This window comes from Charadrius vociferus, unplaced genomic scaffold (assembly GCF_000708025.1).
Source record: "Charadrius vociferus isolate BGI_N301 unplaced genomic scaffold, ASM70802v2 scaffold62, whole genome shotgun sequence".
In the NCBI taxonomy this organism is placed as follows: domain Eukaryota; kingdom Metazoa; phylum Chordata; class Aves; order Charadriiformes; family Charadriidae; genus Charadrius; species Charadrius vociferus.
Window position 1 is genome coordinate 2,545,138 of NW_009647419.1, and position 17,346 is coordinate 2,562,483.

General features: G+C 37.1%; 1 protein-coding gene and 1 long non-coding RNA gene across 2 annotated transcripts in view; one reads left to right on the forward strand and one right to left on the reverse strand.

Moving 5' to 3' along the window:
* The window catches only part of BIRC6 (baculoviral IAP repeat containing 6), a 172,541-nt gene that overhangs the window by 117,568 nt on the left and 37,627 nt on the right, over positions 1–17,346 (forward strand). The window contains exons 63-64 of the mRNA XM_009880396.1: positions 529–693; positions 2,698–2,866. Of these exons, the coding sequence (XP_009878698.1) occupies positions 529–693; positions 2,698–2,866 (334 nt within the window). The remainder of the gene's footprint in view (positions 1–528; positions 694–2,697; positions 2,867–17,346) is intronic.
* Positions 10,134–12,769, reverse strand: LOC104282311. Its single transcript, XR_717890.1, has 2 exons — positions 12,033–12,769; positions 10,134–10,894 (listed from the first exon to the last, which is right to left on the reverse strand). It is a non-coding gene; the product is annotated as an uncharacterized LOC104282311 (long non-coding RNA).

The following is a 17,346-nucleotide window of genomic DNA, read 5'->3' on the forward strand; positions in this document are numbered from 1 at the left end:
CAGAGCTATATGTGTAACTTACACCTCTTGCTGTTTTGGAGCATTTATCAGCACATGCTTAAGCTTGTACTTTGGGTTGTGTACTTTTGACGATACTTCTGCTTCCATTCATTTCGTCTAATTATGCTGTTAAACTTGACTAGGTGTTAAACAGTAATAATTACAGAGCAGTGATGGTTAGCATCATATGGATTAAGTAGCATTTTAATACCTTTAATCGTTTAAGCAGTTTCTCTTTTAAGAGAACAAAAATGGGCTTACAGAAGAATAACTTGAAACAATTTAGCGCTGACCTATACTGGAACTCCATGCGTGTGGCAGAGTCTTTCCTATCTAAAGCCTTGAATTCCCCTGAATCCAAATGATATCTTTATTAAGTTAATAAGTTGGAGTTACCTTCTTTTGCATAACAAAGGCTTTCTAAAGAACTCGTTTATAAGATGAAAAAAGTCAAATTATTGTGGTTTTTTTTTAATGGTTGGTTGCTTTTCTTTTTTTTTTCTTTTTTTTTTTTTTTTTAAAACTTAGCCACAGGTGTCAAGTACACACAACAGTGCATCAACAGAAGAACAGCAGTTGTACTGGGCTAAGGGTACAGGCTTTGGAACAGGCTCCACAGCTTCAGGATGGGATGTTGAACAAGCTTTGACTAAGCAAAGGCTAGAAGAAGAGCACGTGACCTGCCTTCTACAGGTGTGTAATAATGAAATTTTGATTAACGATAAGCATTTGAAACGTTACAACCTGGATAATAAAAATTGAGCTTGTATTTTTTTTCAGTCATATAGCACAATAATTATGGTATTTGGAGATAAGAGTAGTTTACAACTGCCCATCTACATGAAAAAGGATATAGATGATATTGTGAGTGAGGCTGTGTTCAAACGTCAGTAGGCTGCTGCATAAAAAAGACCTGAGTGGGTAAGCCTGGGTGACAGTTTTGAATAGACAGTGAACTAAGCAGCATTCCAGTATATTTACCTGGAGCTGTCATAAATCTCTGTGGCTATAACTGCATTCAGTCAAAAGTGAAGACTGTCCATTAAAGGAGGGGGGTGTTGGAATAGACATTTTGTTTTGTGTGCCAAATAATCTTACCTATTCATTTCTTGCATATTTTTGCTCTGCTTTAAGAAAATGCCCACAGTTGTTACTGGTGTCCATGAATGCTTTGTGCCAATCTGACAAAATCTCACGCAGACATACTATAAAATCATGAGTACGTCAATGAAATTACAATAGTAAATCACCAGTAAATATCCAGATCTTAGCAAAACTCTGATGGCTTCCAAATTCCTCATGCTAAGGACAAGAAAATCCTGCATAATTAGGCTTTTCAGTCCATTGTGAAATGTGACCAACCCTGTTATCTTAGGTCAGCGTAAGAAAAATGAGATTCTATCTAGTCATGAAAAATTTCATTCACAGAACTGTCAGCTCAAATGCATTAGCTAACCTCACTGTGGGGGTAAAGCACAAAGGAAATGAAATTCTGAAAATGCCCATGCCCTGACTAGTGAAGATATCATTTTGATGTTATCAGTTATTCCAGTCACTGTAGATTACACGGCACAAGTATCACATCCCTTGCAAAAGCAAAGCAAATAAAATCCGAAAGAATTTTCCGAAGCAAGAAAGAGGAAAATCACCCAAATTACCCTTGGCGAAGCTTCTAGGCAGTATTCTGTATTATGCCATGCAGAGGTTTAGCTATAACTGTCATAAGTCATGAGGTAAGGAGGCATTTGCTTTGGGCAGTCAGCAATTGTAGGAAGAAGTAGAAAACCCTTCAGCATTTTGCTGAAGATGTCAGTCAGTTGTACAGCAGACTTTGCCTGGTCCCTCCTCTAGGAAGGTTGTTTAGAAAAATTCTGTTGTATGTAGTGCTGCTGATAAGATGCTGCAGCAACATACCATGGGAAAGGGGTTAGAGCAAAGAGGGAGAGTGAAAGAAAGGAGAGGCTTAGAAGGTGAGTAGAGACCCTGGGACTTCAAATAATACAGCCTTTAAAGACTTGAAGTTACTTATTTGAGAGTATGACTGCACAGATTGGACCCATGGAAATGTATCAGGTTGTACGTCTACAACACGCGGTGAGGGCCGTGGAACTCAACAGGAACTTCCTTTGGGACAAGCAGGTGACTCCCCTGCCATCACTGAGGGGAGGGCTGCTCTTTGGTTACTGAAGGAAGAGCTGTGCTCACAAATGGTTCCACGTAGCTCTCATGCTCCCCATAAGTCGTTGTTTCATCTGTAAACCCTGAAATCCCATCCAAAAGGAATTTACAGGTGTTTTTAAAACATTTGCAGTTAAAAAAACCCAAAACTTTTGTTGCTAGTGGGTGTTCTGAAGTGAATGGGACTGATCAGCTGCATGTCTCGGTGGTGTGAGCTGGCAAACTCCTGATTTGAGTAGTAACTCCAGCAGTTTTGTCAAAATTCATATTAATTGATCTCTTAATGCCATTCAGAATTAAAATAGCTATTTAATTTTAGCATTAGCCAAAGTTGGAATCATAATCTAATAACTGTATAGAATCTCTTCTGAGAGATCTTTGGGACTGCTGAAATAAATACCAGTACTGAATTAGCAAAGTAGCTAGTGAAGTATTATGGTGTCTTCCTTAAGGAAGGAAAGTCAAAGTTCTTTTGCCTAAAATAAATCAGGTTTGCTTAAATATTTTTGTGTATTTCAGGTTCTTGCCAGTTACATAAATCCTGCAGGGAGTACATCAAATGGAGAGACCCAAACTAGCCATGAGGGGAGAGGACAAAACAGCAGCGCTCTTCCATCTGTTCTCCTAGAGCTACTCAGTCAATCTTGCCTCATCCCAGCAATGTCATCGTACCTCCGCAATGATTCAGGTAATGTGCCGTTCTCTCCTTCTAAATCAAAGTTGGCTTCTGTCAAATAAGTTTTTATCTAAACAACAGGTAGTTCTGGCTAGTTTCAGTACATTAGCCAGTTTAGAATTGTGCTAATGGAACATTTGCTTGAGCCTTAGAAAACAAAATGATAGTGTTCGTTGAAATACACATTTGTTGTAAGAGTTTAAACTCTGTTGTTTAAATGGCTGTTTTAAATTTGAAATTTAATTCGTACACTGTTGAAATTAACAGGAAAATAGTATTTCCATCTGAAAAGTTTGTACTTTAGTTGTTCTGTAGAAGACACATGGAGAGAGTACTTTATACAAGGCCATGAATCTTACTGTGAAGAAAAATGTTCGTTTTGTGAGAAAATTGAGCAGGTGTATGCATGAAGTTGGTAAATGTTGCACAGATTAGGACAGTTCTCTTTCACTTTGATCAGAGCTTTTTCTGCTTTATTTAGGAAATATAAAAATAAGCCTCATCAAAACTGCAAAATACTTCAAATATATGGGAACTATGAAATTGTTGTGTGGGTTTTTTTTAAAAGGAAAAGCAAATCAGTTATATGTAGTCATCACATTTCTACTCATAATTTTAAAACAAAGACATTTTGAGAGTTTCATCCAGTATGTTGTACCTTGCTGTGAGAACCATTTCAGTTGTACAAGGTAGTGTCAAGCAGTAAGAGTTAAGCAAATGCCTGTGTGGAACTAATGGCAAAACCAGCAGACTGGGTTTGTGATTTACGTTCAGTCTCATTAGATGACAGGCTTTAGTATGAAGATATTGATAAGCGTTTTTTCTTTCAGATAACTGTCAGCTTGAAGTTTTTAAGCGCTGCCTTAGCCGTGGCTTGCATTTTTGCTTAGTGGTTTTGTAAGGATGGGTTTAATCCCTAAGTAGCAGGAGGAGTTGTTTCAGATCTGAATAATTTGGGTTTGGACCTTTTTTTTTGCTTGCCCTATTTTTTGAATAACAGCTAAACGTCTTGTCACGATACTACAGTTCTTTTGAATGCCAGTTGTAGGGTGTGGTGATGTGAATTTCTTGAAACAATGTCACAGCTTGTTGTTGAATTACACAGTATGTTTTATCTCCAGGGTAAAAGAGAAATCATCTGTGTCTTAAGTGTTTACAAAGCTACATAGGACTAAAACAAGAATGTGGCTCTTAATCTGTGGTAACTAGGGCGTTACATAATCTTGTATGATGGAATGGAAGTAGTTCAAAAAGTCTGCTGGGGCCTCATGGTAAAACTAAAAATACGAAGTTGTTTTACTTGCCAGTCCACAGTTTTATACCTCTCCCTAATTTTGCGATTAATTTGTTGGTTCTATTTTGTTCATATTACAGTGAGGAAAATGAACTCTGTAGTTTATGCACCAGGCTCATTATTGCAAATGAAAATCTAATATAAAGCAGTAAACTAGATGATAAATCAAAACAATAAAGTAATCTTTCTGACAGATACTCATAAATTCTTCTTTGTTGAAGTAGAAAGGAGAAGTCACTGAAAGACCTGGCAAAAATGCTGTGTTATCTAAAGGATGAAGCTTTTGGTTCTGAGTTATAGATGAATCGCAGCTGTTGAAATTGTTTTTTGCCGTTTTCAGTAGAAAAACGTATCTGTTTGTATAAGTCACCTTTAACTGGGGAAAAACAGTCAGATACTGATAGAAGAGATGAGATATGTGGAGAGAAGTACAGACTAGTTTGGCTTTCTGGGACCATTTGTTTTCCCAAAGTACAAAGGAAAGGCAAAGTTTCAGTGGGAAATGTTCATTTTAGGTACATGTTTCACTGCTGGACTGTTATTTGTGGTTGGCAGGGGATGTTCGTATGTTGTGCTTGTGAAATAAAAATTAGTAAAGAGTGAACAAAGCAGGTGCTTCCTGCTTTTTCATAAATGGATCTGGAGCTCTTAATGTAGCAGCATTGTTATGCTTAATACGTTGATCCAAGCGATAGTCTTAAACGTTTCCTGCTGTATTTTTTCAAAATTCCATACATAAAACTATAATTAACAGTGTTGTTCTGGATTGAAACAAATAGCTTTGCAGGCTTGTATCAGTCAAGCTTGTCTTTGAAAACGTAATAGGATATCGGTATGAGAGGGAAATGTGCAAAAAGGCATGACTTCTGGAAAGAATGTCGTCTCTTCATGAATATTTGAGTTGGATGCATTTACTTTGAAAGGAGTCCCTGAAAATAGTTTGTCTTAGTGATAGCCAGCCATAATTCCAGTGCAGTAATTACTCTTTAGTTCAAAAGCAGCCAGATAATTCTCACATTAATGAGTCTGAGTTGCAGGTGATGCTGGGGCTCTAGGTGTCACTAACAGAGTGTCAGGAGACAGAGCTGACAAAGAGCCTGGCTGTCGCAAGAGAGACAGAGGATGAGAAGCTCTGGAGCTATGTTAATCTCTGGTACAATGCTCATAAGACTAAAAAATTCCCTTCTCCAGTAGGGCTGAATGCCTACTCAGAGGCAGCAGGAAAGGGAACAGCATTATTAGTAACACTCATATACATGGTCCTCTAGTTTTCAGACCAGTGTACCTTCTGCTATCAAAACGTACTTTCCTGTGGAAGAAGCAGGTAACTGCATTTTTCCTGTAACATGCTGGACTGAGAAATTAGGACACTGCGTATGGGATGCTAATAGAGCGTTCCTTGGTTCTGGCACCCCAGCAGGTACAAGCTGTGCCCAGCACAGAGTTACTGAAAATTGCTATTTTCTGTCAGCATTAACTTTCTCAGACTTGAATGGATGCTAGTGGTACCAGGTAAAGGTTGCCCTTATGCCCGAGGTATTCCTCCACTACAGTTTTGGTTTTGCTGTAAACAGTTGCAATAACAGTGATCTTCACGTATTACATATCTTCCATATGCATAAAATTATGTGGGAAAAATTTTCTATGAAGAAATACAATATGCAATGAAGCTGTGGGGTGTGTTGTTTCCCTTTATTGCACATTAGGCTGATACCACTATGGTGATACAAGATAGTAAGTATTTTGTGGTTGATGAGAATTTTGTATTTGGTTTAAACATGTTCAGTTAGCTACAGGTGTGGTACATCCTGCTTGCAAAGCTGTTTTGGCAAAATTCTTTAACAGTTCCAGTGTCAGAATATAAAATTGGCCTTTACCACAGTTAGAAATTTATCTAGGTTTTTTGTTGCTTAAATATGTTTTCCTCAATTTGCCCAAAACATACATGGACTAGATTGTTATCTAGATTGTTCTAGATAAAATTGTTCTAGATAAAAGGAATATTGATCAGATAAGGAGTGCTCACATACCATCTAATCATTTAGAAACATCACCTTAAAGCAGATCTTTACAAACCAGATTGCTCTGACACATTCTGCAGCTTCATCTGCATCAGAGCAAGGTGATGGTGTGAAGTCCTTGAAAATTGCGAACTGACCACCTTAATTCATTAGTTTCCAGAATTGCTTCTTTCTTGTAGAGCAAGAAGGTTTATCTGTCTATGAAGGACTTTCCTTATAATGCATGATAGATCATAGCTCTAGTCACAAAGAGCAATAGCCGCTGTAATCCTCACCCTGTTTGTTAATCATTTTTCCTGTTTGTTTAGTATCTTGGTACGGCATTACTGTGGCTTTTATTATCTTTCATTTTATAAATGAAAAAAGTTTATCTTTGTAACACGGTGAGATTATTTATTTTTAACATTTGTGTTTATTCCTGAGTACTTAATTCGTGTTTACATTGGCAAAATTCAAGTCATTCTTAACTTATGTCTCATGGAACATCAAGCATATATTAATTGCTGAGCATTTATACACATTTCGCACCAAAATCTATCATGTAAAACCTTTTCATTGTTGTCTTGTATACAGCACGTTTCATTTGAAAGAGTTACCGCTATAGGAACTCTTTCAAATATGTGAACATTTCTCTCCTTGAAAAAAGTGCTAAACAATAAAATTTGTACCATATCACAAGGGGTTCCCTGCAAACATGTGGCCGTCAGGCTCTAACTAGAGTACACGGCTATCTTGAAGGTCTAGATTTTGCTGATAAAAGTAAGAGTTACCTTGGAAAGGAATCATGAAATAGGAGGAAGATCAAGTGACTTTTAGGACAGAGACTGTATATTTCTTTACGGGCTTGGACAGTAAAAAACCCAGTGAAGTTGGGATTTATCAGCGATACCACAATATTATGTAGACTCTTTTTGCTTTAAAATGTAGTTGTACTCATTTGCCCCCATCTAGCAAACCTTAAGATGACTTAATCTTGTTTCAAGCTGAAGAGTTGACAGAGATTTGATACCACCTTTTCCTTGGAAGACCGGCCTCATAGCAAGTTGGAGAATTCTGCCTGAACTCTCTTTGCTTCAATTCCCAGGCTTACAGAAAGCAGGCAGTGTGATTTTAGCTGAGGTTTTCTTGCAGCCTTTTCTTCACACGCTCCCCTCTTAGCCGCCCGTCTGTCTTTGGTGGACAAAGACTCCCTGTGATGTGGTCAGCATAGCTTGTGGCGGTACATTAGCTCAGTCTTCCTTGGGTTTGACTGCTGAGAAGAGATGATGCATTTCTATGTAAGGGCTTTACTGAAAGGATTGTGTTTACTGACCAGCAACTTTCACTTCGTAGGAGTCCAATATTTGCTTTTAATGCACTTTTCATAGTTTACCAAGTACTGTTGCACTGTGGACTTGCGGATTCATTAACAGTTGTGCTGCTTCATCCTGACGCCAAATACCTCATTGTGAACTTTATTTAGTAAGTACTATGGGCAAATCTGTTGAAGGTGAACATACTGAATTCTTTTTTCTGCCTCTTTTGATATACCTTTGTTAGTTGAGTCCATTAAAGTCATACTTTTCAGGCCTCAACTCCTTACCTCAGAGCTTGAGCTACACTAGATTGCCTGCTGAAGTCAGAGTATTTCTTTCTATTAATTGTACGTATTCTAAAGGCACTATATGGTGTTGCTTTACATTTTGCCAAGCAGTGCAGTTCCACTGGACTGAGTAGACTGAGTACTTTAGGAAGCTTGTATTCCCTTACGGGTCTCTGAAGTTGGTACACCGAGCTCGTTCAGCAAAGTTCTACATCTTTATTCATCCATTGCCGAAGGTGTGAAGGTACTACTGCAGAGTAAATGTTGAATCATCATGAAATTCTGCTTTTCCCTAGACTATTGACTTTTTACTGTATCTAATAAGAGGTGGTTGCTGTTGATGTATTTTTTTGTTGTTGAGATGCTTATGCATATATTGATAAAATGTATAAGCACCAGAGCTGTATATTGGAGCTCTTTTCACTAAAGTTAGGCTTAGGTCCGCATGAATATGGAGCAAAAGTATTACCTGTTAGGTGAGGATATCAGACTTGTGTTTTAAAACAAAATCTGACTCATATGCCAGGGTGAGGTCTAATGATAATATTACCCTGTGACTTCCTTCAAAGGGTCGAAGCCTTTTGCTGTAAACGAAATTAGAAGTACAATGGCAGTTTAGATGGACTGTATATAATTACCCAAATTAAAAATGCCACTAGTTTTCATTAATGTTAATGAACTCATTCATTGGTGAAAGAATGGTGCTGAACCTTTGCCACATTTGGTGATAACTTTGGCATTGTTTTTTATCTGTTTTGCTGTTGAAGGGTTTCCAAAAAAAGGTGTAGTATCTCACTCCACTGCTGGAGTACTAGTTGATTCACAATTTTGAGAACACAGCTATGCACTGAAATGACAGGAAACAAAACTGTTTATTTCACAGAATGGACCAGTTTTAAATAGCTTAAGGATCAAAATAAACAGCAGTAATTTCTACCTGAATTTCATATTTCTCTTCAGTTTTCAGGTTCTCTCATTTTCTAACCATCTCAAATATCCTTGTATTATGAGATTAATGCAATAATTTCCATAAGTATGTAGATATAAGAAGTACATTGAAAAAATTAATGATGTATTGACTCTATTCTGCAGTCTAAAATAAATATGAATAACCTGCATAATTTCTCTAGAATGTAGCTTAGTTTTACAGAATGCTTTGGTGCTTTATATACTGAAAATAAGTATACCATACTAGAGATTTGCTGTAGACTATGGATAGTCAATGAATTTTCTTGTCTGCACGTTTCCTTCCAGTGCAGCCTCAGCTCTGTTTATCATTTCTTCTGGATGAGCCAGTGTTGAATCAGAGTGGCAAAACCAGAATATACCATCTTCCACCTCATTCATCCATAAGTCAGTGTGTTACAGCATAGTTTCTGCAACTGACTGAAATATCATTGCTAAATTCATTCTGTTCTAGATCTCTGACCTTATTTCATGCATGTGCGTGTTTCACAGTGATTTCCAAAGGCTCACTTGGATTAGTTATGAAGTTCTATACAGTAATAGGCTATCATCTATACAAGAGATGTATTTGCTTGTCATTTTATGGAAGGACTGGGTGTAGCTTTGCTGCCTAGGAGAAAGAACTGAGCTGATGTTCAGACATGCAGCTCCTCCATTGTTCCTCTGTGGCACACGTAATCCCAAGAAAGGTATTTACTAAAACCCATGTTACTTTTTTTTTTTAGCGTTGTTCTTCTACTTTGTTTTTAATCCTAAAATCTCAAAAGTAGCTTTTCTATTAGAAGATACATGTGAGATATAGTCATGCAGATGAAAGCTTCTATGATCTCAGACTGTCTGCAGTTTTAGATCCAATTTGAAGACATACATAGGTTTAATTTAAAACGTGGAGGTAGTTTTAACAATTTCAGTATTCTAATTCTGTGTTCCGTGAAGTATGCCTGAGTTGCAATTCTGGGCCTCCATCATTAATGATACAAAAAGGGAAAACGTCTTCAGGACCTGGTCCAGAAAGAGACAATATGCTTTTCTGGGCAAAGATATTAAACCAGTTTTCCATGCAACACCATGAATCCTTGTGTGATATGTTTTATTTTACTTGAAAATAAGCATCAGGATGAAAACATGAAAGTTGTATTTGACTTAGGTTAAACACACTCTAAAAATGGTGATATAGAAAATGTAACTTAAGATTTTTTTCATTTGGAGAAAATGTATTAGTGTGTCATTGTAATTAATGTTTCTTAAAAAAGGTACTGAAACTATTCTTTATTTTTTCATACCACTTTAAAGGATTTTTAATTAGAAAAGCACATCGTCAGTATGGCATGAAGATTTCAAATACAGATTCAGTAAAGGCAAGAAAATCTAACCTTTTTCAGCTTTCCACAAGACTGACAAAAATGCTGCAGAATATAGTCAATAGTTAAAATTTTATTTATAATATTACAATTTTTGGTATAACAGTTTTCCTGTTTCCACACTTATACATTAGTGTAAATATAAGCCTAAATTATGGTGATCTAAAAATAAAACCCTTTTGTCTGTTTTCTGGTCTCAGCTATGAAGAGACACATTGCACAAAACCATAGAAAGCGTCATGGGGCTTGCTTATATGTATTTATATATTTAATTAATCTCTTTCTATGTTCTGATTGTTTTCGGTGTTTGCTGACATTTCGTGTGTCTTGCATGTTTGCTGGCAATAAAACAGTGCCATCTCTGTTTCTGCTATTTGGATTTCATCTGTTATCAATGAGAAGTTGAGTATCGTCTGCCTTCATTTACGTAATTCAGCACGCTAGCTGGGCTCGCAGATACATGTAGCAGTCATTGATGCAGCACTCTTAGCCAGACACTTTGCTCTGGAATATTTTTGATAATCTTTTCAGACAGTGGGGGTTTTTTGCTTTAAATTTAGAAATGGTTCTTACCGTGTCTGGTCTTTGCACTGTGTGCTGTGCAATTGATGTTCAAAAATGTCATCAAAGTGTAGTGTAGATGTACACAAAAACAATAACAAATAAATTGAGTACAGTTCCAATAATCCCAAGCAGTGCTAAAATAGATTCTTCTTTTTCCTCTTTCTCCTCTCGCCTTTTTACATCTTCCAGTGTTGTGATGGCAGAGGTCCCCATTTTTCCTGCAAATACCTTCACCAGTATTCTGGCAGCTAGCTAGAAGAAAGAAAGCAAATGGTAAATCTGGTCTGACAAACGTGCAAGCTTTGATCTTTTTAAAAACAATTCAGTACTTCTTTACACGATATTTCTTAATGCTCTGTTTATTGAGTTGTATTCATCTTTTGTTTTCTTGTTGTGTGAGCATGTCTATGTTAAAAGTAATTGTTCTGTAGATACAGATTTGGTAGAAGGAGTGACAAATAGCTTGATGCTTGAAGCCAATTAACATGCTTATTATAAAAGAAATTTAAAATTTGTCTTCAGTCAGCTAATTTGTTTTCTTATGAAACATCAGATTGATGAAAGCAGGTATGTGAGCCTTGTCAGATACTCTGAAATGCCTCTGGAGATTATGTGAATTTTCAGCTGTTGTTAAATATTTAACTGTCACAGTACAAAAACAGTTGAAAATATTCATGTCTGCTGTTTTCAAACGTGAAAAATATGCCTCCTTAATACAATATCATAGCCTCTTTTGACCAGGGAGCCCTAAGTAGGCAATTGCAGGTGAGATCTTATCCTTTTCCTTGTTTAATAGATCAGCTTTTGGGCATCCATGCAACAGTAAACATTTACAAGAAAATGTCTGTCTTCAAGTATAAAGGTTGTTGTTATTATATATGCTTATTATTGCAGTATGCCAAAGGACAGTAGTACTTTTATAGTAACAAAATTCTATGCAATATAAAGACTTGAGATAGATATTTACAGATGCGTGTATGATTTATTACCTTTTCTGTTGCAAAAGTGATGTTGACAGGTCATCTCTGTTACTTAGCTGCTCTTGCACTCTTAATTTGCAGTCAAATATCCTCTAGAAACATATTCCCTGTAAAATTATGTTTATTGGTGGCTGAGATGTTGATCTTGTAGGTAATCTGCTATGCTGTTTTAGCCTTATTAATCAGAAATTTCCAACCTTAAACCAAAATTTGATTGGTATGTCTACTAGTTCAGATAACTGAAATTTATTGAAAATTTGCAGTCACATTTTATAGTGCAATAGCATTTTTCTCTCCTGGCAAACATCTTTAATCATTGGAGATAAACGTATTTCTGCTGTGAGTCTAATTAAAGCCATCAGCTCAGAGCATATCTCACAGAAAGGTAAAAAAAATATGATATTTCTTACCCTACATTGCATCAGGAATAAAATGTCATCAGACATGCTTCTTACTCGTCGATTCAGTGGCAAACCAGGCTTTTATCTTCATGGAGGGGCTGCTGTCCTCACTCAGACAGACCAGATAGGAGCATGAACAGTTCCTTGATGAAGAAGTTTATCGGTGACGATAATAATGTTACAGAATCTTCCAAATGACTGGCCTTCTCTCTCAGTAATCCACTAAAGCAAGTGCAGTCGCAAAACAGTAAAACGTTTTCTGGTAATGATCCTTACTGTTGACTAATTCTCATTAAAATTGTGGATTTTTTTTCCTTAGATGATGCAGAGCAACGAAATGCATGCTGTTCGGTTTTGCCTTTAAAAAAAAAAAAAAAAAAGAACAGCTCCTGGTTTTATTCAGTTGCACTTAGTTATTTATTAAGACTTCAGAAAAACCCAGCCTTTGATTTACTCTTTGTGGCAGCCGTCTGAAGAGGCTTTCTCACGTTGACATGCTGTAATTCCAAATGCAGCGAAGTACATGCAGTCACACTATGTAATTTTAGTCCAGCCTGAAAAAGGATGAAAAGAAGTCTGCTTTACTGGCAAGAGTGTGAACGCTGTCACACACCTGCATTCAGAGCCTGTGGAAAGAATTCCAAGGTATTCTTCGGAGCATTGCATAACTTAGCCAGGCAAATCTGAAGAGAGGAATGACAGTGGCTTTAGTTGCACACTGTGGTGAGCTGTGACATTGATTAAACATGCACTTGGCACTTGCTGAATAAAGAAGGAGCTACGAGCCACCCTTGCAGACAGTGAGTTGCATAACAATGTGCGATGGCTCTGCTGTTTCATTGTCAGGCCCGGCACATTTTCATCCGGTACCGACGGAGGAGAAAGTGTGCGACAGAGGAGAAAGTGTGCGGTGTAAAGAGGAGTAGAGTTAACTGCACTTCGGGGTTTTCTGAGGAAGTGCTGCATGACAAATGGTGACATTAAGGCATTCAAGCTGAAACAGTGTTTCTGCCTTTTGTCTTTTTATGCTTTGTTTGACAGGCAATTGTTTCTATGGGAAATACTACTTCTATCGCTTTTCCTCTTTTTATTTGCCACCCAAAGAATGCAGGTTAGTGGGGAATTAATGGAAACACAGACTTTAAGAAAAATATTCTTGTTCTGATTTCATAGGAAACAGGAACTCAGTTTTTTCTGAGGTAAATCAGAGAGGTATTTTTTGCCTGCCCTGTTGGAAGGGGTGGGGTGGGGGTGGTGTCTGTCAGGTCTTCTCTTTCCAGTCTTTTCAGATAAAAAGCCACAATTTTTATAACCTCTGCAAGTAGCTGTGTTTCAAATAATTTTATTCAATCACTTTGTTCTATGAAGGCTACCAATACAATGTGTTTTCATTGGTGTAGCATAGCTTCTTGATATGAAGGCAACTATATTTTACAGATATTTAAATACTTCTTTTTAAAAAAATCCTTAAACTATCAAGCAATTCAGAATACAAAAGTAGAAAACGTTTATTCATATGAAAAATCAGAAGATAATTGATTACATTGAATTCAAGCAGTAGGAATGTAACTGGAAACCTTGATCACTTTCCAGAACAGCATATTTTAGAAATTATAAGCCATTGTTTGAAATTCAGTTTTCAATAATCTTTTAGTGAGAAAGCAAGAGAGTAAAATCATTGCTTTACTATTTGAAATACTTCCATTTTCAAATTCATTTACTTACACATTAAAGTGTTTTTCTCACTGTTTTTCTAAAGTGCCTAAGTAATTTGTTAGTTTCTCAGTAATGGACAAAACTGCATATTTTACATGTGTGTTATTTTAGTGGTAAATACCATGTTTGAAGTACCATGAGTCGTGTGGTACTTGTATGGGATTTGCCCTTTATCCTGAAAGTAATGTTGCCAGAGTGAAATTGGTTGACTCTAGAAGAATTAAGTAATTAGGTTAAATCTCTCCAACATAGGTTTCTTAAAATATATTCTGATACGTGTATACGGTCTTTCCTTTTAAGATCTTCCCTTATTTGAAAAGGCTGCTGCATCTTCACTTGTTCCTGAAATTGTTTTCTGTCTATGTATCTTGAGTGTATTTCTGTATTCGTTTAGATCCATTCAGAGATACAAAGATGGGGAAATTTTCACCTGGGTATTCTGACCATTCATGTTGCTGAGAGCACCTAGCAATAACCGAATTTTCAAGCCATTGTACCGTATTAACCCTCACGTGTTAAAAATCAAACCTTTTCCTTTGTGAAGGGGGGAAATTGTGCAACGTACATCTTTCATGTAAAGCTTAATTATGCATTTGGAGGGTAGGAATCTATCGCCTTGTCAACACGACCAGATATAAAGACTGAAGGTCAACAGAAGAATTTCTTGCGATATTGTCAAGTATAAATAGTGACAATAAAGTGAATTCAGCAGCTCCACTGCAGATAACCAGCTAATGAAGATGTATCCACAGAAAGCAGCAAAAGATTCACAAAATATTTCTTGGCCTGGTTATTGCTATGGTTGAGGTCTCATAGTGGTCTGCCGTTTACGTAGGTGTGATGCAACTGGCACTTCAGTGGCTTAGGTGAACCCAGGGAAACAAATCTCTCTGGGCTCCCTCTGCATGTAGTCAAGGGGGAGCAACACCTCCTGCGCACCGGGATTCAGATCTAGCGTTTGCCATGGATGTTGGTTTGATGGCATTTCTCCCCTGCCATCCTTCCATTGCATTAATATGCGTGTCTGTGCAGACATGCCGTGAACTGGTTTGGAAAACAGACCCAGCCAAAAATAGATCTCTAGCACAGCACAATAAGAGAGTTGGGGCAGTAGCTGCTTAAGCTGTCAGTGTTGGCAAGAGTTGCTGGTTGGGGGTGGGGAAAATAAAAAATAATAATAATTAAAAAAAAAAAAGACAGACAGACCAAGGTTATCAGGCTTAACATTTCTCAATTATAGGAAACATGAGGAATTCATGCATGTTGGGTGGAAGCTGGTATTTACAAATAACTTCCTTATAACTACAATGCATCTTCAGTATGAAGAGAAAATTTTATGTGAGATTTCTCCCATGAGAGAAGCAAGTAATATAAGTTGATTTGAAATGGCCTTGATTTATCCATAGTATTTTATATTTGGAAAAATGAGATATTTTACATTTTGTGTAAAATAATATTAGAGTCTGAGAGTATGTTTTATACAAGTCAGTAATAAAACCACCTGTTTTAGGGTGAATATTACATGGCTGCACAGTATTTGGGTTTGGCACTGGTATCCAAAAATGTTCTAAATTTAATACTGTTGCTTCCGTCTATGCAGAGCTTTCAAGCACTTGGTAAGACTTTGGCAACTCCTTGGTAACTGATTTATGTAGCATCCCAAGAGCAGAACAAATTTTGTTGATTAGAGGTCATTCTGTTCATTACTGCTGATGTTTGAGCACTTGTATTGCATGGGAATAGACCTTAGACAATAGAAATGTATGTCAGATTTAAGATATTCATACTTCAAGAGGGAGTTGCCAGGCTATCTTGTAAAAACTCAGTGGTATAAATTCAACGATTTACAGTCTTGATCCTGAAGTGATCGTTATCCTGCTATATGCTACTGCTATGAGTAATGTGCTACACCCATAACATCACATTTACAAAAGGAACAAGTACTCTTAACCAAAGTGTAAGTTTTCTTTTCCTTCATCTATTTTTATGGATTTATATAATTTTGATTTTCATGTGCTCTAAGATTATTCTATATGCTGTATTTTTTCATTAAAATAGCATGTTTTGAGTCAGATGTTGCTTACTCTTATAGAGAGCAGATGCTCTGAAGATTGCAAGTTAAAGCAGAATGTAAAGGAAGATTTGAAGGAGAAAATGGGAAGAAAATGTAAAGAGCTGTCTAGACTTAAAAATCTATTAAGGTTAAAATGCTGCAATGAAATCCAAAAGATCACTCATACATCAGTTGTCCATGAAGACTGTTTTTCCTTGTAGTTGTTCTGCATTTTCCCTAAGATGCAGGAAAATACTTGAAATGTAGTAGCACATGCATCCTGTAGGTGATGCATTCTAGTTTTCTTCTCTGACAACCTCCACAAACTTCTGTTTATGAGATCTGACACTTTTTCACTTAAGTAGCATAACAACAGAGCAAATCTGTGTCTGTTGGGAGATGCAATAGTGTGCACAAATTAAGATGAACTGGTTTGCTTAGCATAAGTGAGATGTAGATATCCATGCTCCTTCCTTCTTCCTTACTTTATTTTTTTTCTTTTTTCCTCCCCCCCCCCACCTCCTGAGAAGTAAACAGAGCTACTGTTTTCTTTGTGGGAGCTGTTAGCCTATTTTTTGTGATATAGATTGATGTGTGATGCCCTTGAGTCAGCAGTGATAGGCACGGCCAATTTGAGCCAGGTTTCAAATTTCGGGGTTTTGTTTTTTTTTTTTTACTCTTCTGTTGAAAAAAGAAGAACACAGATTCTTCGTCTGTAGCAACACAGGTTACTTTTAGATTTCTTACCGTTCTCATTCACACTTCTTTCATGTGTTTCATCTCAGCGTTGACTTGATGATTTTGACCCTTCAAGTATGTGTCTACATCTTGTTTTCCTTCTGATTGAGGAACTTCAATGCCTTTTGGCTATGGTTTGGGGTTGGGTTTTTTTTTGTAACTTGGTTACTGACCCAGAATATCCTTGCAAAAATCCAGAATTATCTCATAACTAGAAGTTCCTCGAGGTTATTCCCACCTGTCAGTCTTCACTTACCAGAAATTTACTTGTTCCAGTCTCTCACACTTGCTTTAAGATAGTTTTGTGTGTAAGAAATCAACTAAACGGACACAGAGTAGTACCAGTTCTTCTGCCACACACTTTTCGACACCAGCTTCTCTTAGAACCAGTCAAGATCAACCACTGCTTTATTGTCTGTCAATATGGTCAGAATGCACACCGGTGTTTTGTCAAGAAAAGTGCTAAGTTTAACAGTTGAGTAATAGTTTAGGAAAAACAGAGCCAACCTGCCTTTGGAGGGTGTCAAGTGACATGTCACATAATGGTTTTGAGGGAACTATATTAATCACTCTCTTGATGAACTGAAGCAACTCAGAAGTTGGTGACTGATGAATGTTCCTGAGTAAGAGGTGAGGGTTTCAGCCCCAAATGTGTGTGGTGGCCTTCTGGGTGTGGTGGAAGGGAATGACGGAAAAAAGGCAAGAGATTTTTTATTTTCTCCAGTCTCACATGGGACGTTAGGCAGTCTTCATTTTTCTCTTCTTCATGGGCGTCAAAGGGTCTCTTGTATGGGTATTTACCTTTAAAAAGTGCTT